At 40.2% G+C, this 6,036-nt stretch overlaps 1 protein-coding gene across 1 annotated transcript; it reads left to right on the top strand.

The window, feature by feature from the left end:
* Window positions 1–2,473: 2,473 nt before the first annotated feature.
* On the top strand, window positions 2,474–4,322 carry LOC145967997 (uncharacterized). Its single transcript, XM_083093192.1, has 3 exons — window positions 2,474–2,651; window positions 2,733–3,111; window positions 4,269–4,322. Exons 1-3 carry the CDS (start codon window positions 2,545–2,547, stop codon window positions 4,320–4,322), a joined length of 540 nt encoding a protein of 179 aa, XP_082949318.1. The 5' UTR covers window positions 2,474–2,544.
* The last annotated feature ends 1,714 nt before the right edge of the window (window positions 4,323–6,036 follow it).

Raw genomic sequence — 6,036 nt, 5'->3', positions numbered from 1 at the left:
GCATACTCGTTCATACGATACATGAATTTTCACCGAGGGTACCACCGGGATATAAGATATCGGAAACGCCTGCACAGATCATTTACCTGCCGATCATCGCGCGGAGCATTACGGATTTAACGTTACGCGTTGTCGACCAGAACGGACGATTGCTCGATTTTCGAGGAGAAGAGATCACCGTAAGATTGCACGTATGCGACGTATGAGATGCTCGTATTGAACGGATCGAAAGACGTGAGAGATAACGCAATCTTTACGAGACCAGCAACACCACCACCACCAACAACAACAACAACAACAACAACGTCGACGTTTGCTAATATCAAATCATCCAAGAAAAAGAAACTCAGCGCATCGAACGTTGCGTTTTTACAATCTTTGGGATTTGCGGTGCGAAACAGCTGAACGATGACCGACATTCTCAACATCGGTGATGAACCGATTTTTGACAATCGTATCGTCAAGATCGAGACTCACACGTATAACCCGTTCGCCAATACAACGTTCGGACACAGTGACGAGATAAGAATACCCATACAACAACAGGATCTGTATACGCTGCCGTACGAGAGTTTCCTATACATCGAGGGACAACTAACGGGGAAAAAACAGCAACAGTTGAAGGAGAAAGTGATGTGGTACTGGGACATAATTGCGTCGCATTCATGTTCGATGAGATTCGATACGAACTCGATGGCGTTGAGATTGATCGCAATAGAAACGTAGGAATAACTACTACGCTCAAAAACTATGTAACGGTATCATCCGATAGAATTGTGATTATGAAAAACGCCGGCTGGGAGCCGCCGACCTATTCGCATGGACATTTCAATTTTTGCGTACCGCTCCACATGTTATTGGGATTTTGCGAGGATTATAAACGAGTGGTGATTAACGCTCGTCACGAATTGATCTTAATACGATCGCGCAACGATAATAATTGTCTGGTTGGAAGTTCAACGCTGGAGCCTGTGATGACCATATTCAAGATACAATGGCGAATGCCTCACGTGCTGTTGAGCGAGATCGAAAAACTGTCGATGCTGCGTGCTTTGGAAAGCGGACGATATCTCAGCATGGGTTTTCGCTCGTGGGATCTGTACGAGTATCCGCTATTGCAGCTTACAACCAAGCATTCGTGGGCCATTAAGACCGCGACTCAGCTGGAGAAACCACGCTACGTTGTCTTCGCCCTGCAAACAGGCCGGAAGAATGCCTTGTCTAAGAATGTATCTCAATTCGACGACTGCAAATTGATCAATGTGAAACTCTATCTGAACTCGGAATGTTATCCGTACGACGATATGAACCTGGATTTCGATAAAAGCAGATGGTCCATTCTGTACGACACGTACGCGCGCTTCTGCAAGAACTATTACGGATACGAGTATCTCGAGCCGAGTCTCTCCGTCTATACGTTTCAACAACTCGGTCCGTTCGTGATTATCGATTGTTCTCGACAAAACGAATCGGTCAAGAGCGCAACGGTGGATGTGAGATTGGAATTCGAATGTAAGGAGAACGTGCCGGCGAATACCACTGCGTACTGTCTCATCATACACGATCGTGTGATCCAGTACAATCCGTTGACCAACGTTGTACGCAAAATCACCTAAGCGATAACATCGACACAAGAGAGGGGAGGAGGAGGAGGAGGAGGATATAAATCAAAGTGCTGCGAGATGATTTTAGAGTTTGCCATTCCTCTCGACTGACGTATCGAAGAGAGAAAGAGAGAGAGAGAGAGAGAGAGAGAGAGAGATCTCGTCATGTCTATACCAACGTTTGTGGATCTGCAAGGATTTATTGTTGGGAGAAATTTTGTCGTGAAGGAAGCTGCGGTTCTGAGGAAGGGATATGTTCTCTCGCATTATTTTTTCGCAAGTCCTGTACCGTGGAGCGTGCTAACAAAATCTGAGCGATGTCAAGTCTCATGGGTGATTAGAAATCATCACGGATTACAATGGGAAGACGGAAACGTTCCGTATGGCTTGGCTCAGCGTGTAATTACAACAGCTATCGTTGGTACGATACACGAAGAAGAAGAAGAAGAATCGTCTGTCGTGTACGTTAAAGGACTTGAAAAGCGAAAATGGTTGACCGATATACTAGGCGATGTGGGAAACGGCTATATTATTGAAACTTTGGATGCTGACTATGAAGATATTGATTCTCTAAATAAATTAGATATTACCAATAGTATGCGATGTGGAAAACATGTTAAGAATTGTGCATTACAAAATGTATTTAAAATATTTAACTGGTGGTCGCAACGCCAGAAAGAATTGTAAGAAAATAAAATATGTAAACATTAATATGTTTTATCTCTTATTTCCCCTCCCTAAACCTTTCCATGCGTTTCTAAGAATTTTTTGTCTGAGCGTTATCTCCCCTTCTCCTAAAACTCAAAACGTTAGAAGTATTAATTCCCCCACCACATTATACTTTTGGAAGATGAGCGTCATCTATACTCGGTTATTTCTTATACGATCAGTGTCGCGTTAACACCGCTCTCGTGGTTCACTTTTCATAACTCCCAGAGAAATGTACTACGTCGAAAGAAGCAGCAGCGGCAGCGGCGTCGGAAGACGCGTGAATAATTACGTATCGAGTCGTGATAAAACTCCATCGTTTGAGAACAAATGTGACGAGTAAGTTTTTCGTTTAACTTCTTTCTATTTTTATATTTTTACAAATTGTATTACTATTATTTAATTTTAATTTTTCTGTAGCATTTCGTTGGAACGTCGTGCGGTTCGTATACTAGGTAGACGATACGCATTGACAGCTACGGGATTCAAATTCCTCGACATTGGTATCAACGTGGGTCCACCGAGTTACGTGGAGATTGCCATAGGAGATCATCGAGGAAAGGAACTGATATTATCTCTCGAAACGTGGAAGGGACTCTACGAGCAACGTCGTAATATTCAAAATTTCCTTCGGAACGACTCTAAAGATGACTTCAATTTCATAAGCGTTGGACCGCTAACAGTGAGAGTTCGTACGATTAACGACGTCAAACTCATAAGTCTCGAATCTTCAAACGTATGCTTGATGATGGTCGAATCGACGTTACATCGTATGTTCGATCTCGATCACTGCATAGATGTAACTTTTGATCGTTTGGATAAAATTATCCAAACAGTTGATGTCAAGTTTACGCAATTCTCCAATATCGCGTCCACTGTAATAAATCCGAAAGAAATATCAAATGTAATACGCGCGAGTGCTGCTTTCAACAAGCATCAACTCGTCGATTGCGAACTGGCAGCTTTAGTTCTTAGTCCATAGTACGTAAGAAAAATATATAAAACATAAATAAAGAGTTTTAAGTCAAAATCATGACGCAATTTCTTCGCACGCATTTCCATCCACCCAATCCTTCAAAGAATATTTCTATTTATATTGTTTGTTAACTGGTAATATTGTATACTTGCGATAATACAGAGATGACAGAGAGAGATAAAAGGGATAAAGAGAGAAAGAGAGAGGGATATTCAGAGATTGTTGGAGGCACAAAAGAAAAATTCTTTTGTAACTGAACCTAGGGTTGAAAATGTGTTGTTATCTCGCTATGATTCATAGATTGCTCGAAAACGTCGGACCCCGAAATATCTCAAAAATGTGTTGCTATCTCGCTATGATTCACAGATTGCTCGAAAACATCGGACCCCGAAATATCTCAAAAATGTGTTGTTATCTACGTATTTCAATCCGCCCAATCCTTCAAAGAATACTTCTATTTATATTGTGTATGTTAAAAAAATATAATGAAGAGGACTCTGCTGCACTAGAGTATCATTTCTTTCGTTGCTCTTCTGTGTTTCGGTGGTCTGCTGCACTAGAGTATCATTTCTTTCGTTGCTCTTCTGTGTTTCGGTAGTCTTGTGCAATGGCTGAAGAAAACGTAATTATCATCGACGATGATACGGTGGCTGAAGAAAACGTAATTATCATCGACGACGATACGGATGATGATTACGATTATTGGATGGATCCAGTTGTGGCGGAGCGGATGGAGATAGAGAGAGAGGAGAGAGAGAGGAGAGAGATGGAAGATGATGGATCTGATATAGAACCCTTGGCGAAGGACAGTGATTATGATAGTGACAATAGTGTCGATATTCTTGATGAACGGTTACAAAAGAAACAGCGAGATTTAAGCATATCTGAAATAATGACATACAACCAAGCAACAAAGATATGTTGCATTTCCTATTACTACATGAAAAATGGATCAAAATTTTGTACCGAATGCTTTCTAGAAGCACCGGATCAGTATGAAGAAACTAGTGCTGTTCGAGAACATAGAACCATAGCTTATGTTCATTTGGAAAATATGTCATGCAAAGGGTGCAGAAGATCTTTGAATCAAATATTGGCCTGCAACATGTGCCCTATTTGCACAAATTAAAATAGATGATGGATAACATTGTAAGTACCTTAATTTATTATATATCAAAAGTATTTTAAAATAAATTATTTAAAAATAATTTAAACTAATGAAATGCGTATGTTTTCTTCTGTTTTCAGAAACGGCTTCCCCAACATAGCCCGACGGTCTATTTTATATATTATTATTATTATTTTTTATATTGTATACTTTTTATTAAACACACACATTTATAAATAAATTATATATATTTTTTTAATTGTAACAAAATCATGACGTAATTTCTTCGCACGCATTTCCATCCACACAATCCTTCAAAGAAAACTTCTATTTATATTGTTTGTTAACTGGTAATATTGTATAATATCTCAAAAATGTGTTATCTCGCTATGATTCACAGATTGCTCGAAAACGTCGGACCCCGAAATATCTCAAAATATAAGTTTATGACTAATATTGTATACTTGCGATAATACAGAGAGAAAGAGAGATAAAAGGGATAAAGAGATAGATAGAGAGATAGAGGGATAGAGAGGGAGAGAGAGAGAGGGATAGAAATATAAAGGGATAAAGAGAGAGAGCGAGAGAGAGAGACCCAAAATCTTCTTCATAGGAATACCGCCATTTTTGTTTATACGTGCGTCCCCCGCCCCGCAGCCCCCGCGCCACCGAAATTCCCTCCGTCCCGCGTGACGTCATCCCTGATAGGACCTGAGTTAGAACCCGCGTGACGTCATCCCCCTCCATCCTGCGTGACGTCATTCCCCCGCACCGCTGAGATCCCCTCGCCCCTCACCTCCCTTGAGATCCCTGCGTTAGAACCGGCTTAGTGCTAACTACTTATATATTTATATTTATTTTATTACAAAATTAAAAGTTTATAATGTAAAAAGTACAAAGTTTTAAGGTGAAAACTTAAATATTAGCTGGCTACAAGTGTCCACCATATTAGTTTTCCACTAATATTACGCATGCGCGACCGCCATATTACATGGTTTTCGGGGACACATTTTATGTACAAAATCAATGGGAGTTAGCGATCTAGTTATAGTATAGATGTGCTCTGTACACATCCCGCGTCACTAGATTAAGGTTTGTGTTCGTACATTCGTCGCGCCCGAGCCGCCGCGTGCTGTACGCGACCACCCTGTGCACATCTTACGTTCGTTGCGAGAAATCCGTGTCTGTCACGAACTGTACGCGACCAGCGTGTAAAGATCTTGCGTCCGCAATCTCTAGTTGTACGCGTCCGCTTAGAAATACACCTGTTTGTGAAACTTAGTTTTAAGGATTACAGAATAAATGGTTTGTTCTTAATTAACACGTGTAGTTCTGCGAGCCTGAGCCTCCCTTTCTCCCGAACCCTGACTCCGGCGAGCCGATCCGCGACGTCGGGAAAGGTGCTCCGTTACATATATATTACAGCTATGTAACATTAATGTAACACGTAAATTACATGTTATATAACTTTCTTAAAAATTATATAATACATAACATGTATAAAAATTCGTTAAAAGTTATATAACTATAATGTAAATTATAGAATTGTGTTATAAAACTTTTATATACTTTTGTTACTGAATAGTTATATAATATATATATATATATATATATACAGGGCGATCCTGAAAAACGTTATG

This window comes from Camponotus vicinus, unplaced genomic scaffold, assembly GCF_025532165.1.
Source record: "Camponotus vicinus isolate PSW18456_S1 unplaced genomic scaffold, iyCamVici1.0 SCAF_1, whole genome shotgun sequence".
NCBI lineage: Eukaryota > Metazoa > Arthropoda > Insecta > Hymenoptera > Formicidae > Camponotus > Camponotus vicinus.
Note: the sequence above shows the minus strand (reverse complement) of the source record. Positions and strands in the feature narration are given on the sequence as shown.

Coding starts and splice junctions, on each gene's coding strand:
- LOC145967997 (XM_083093192.1), top strand. CDS start 2,545: ATGTACTACGTCGAAAGAAGCAGCAGCGGCAGCGGCGTCGGAAGACGC. Junction 2,652..2,732: donor TTTGAGAACAAATGTGACGA/GTAAGTTTTTCG, acceptor ATTTTTCTGTAG/CATTTCGTTGGAACGTCGTG. Junction 3,112..4,268: donor ATCTCGATCACTGCATAGAT/GTAACTTTTGAT, acceptor AATGCTTTCTAG/AAGCACCGGATCAGTATGAA.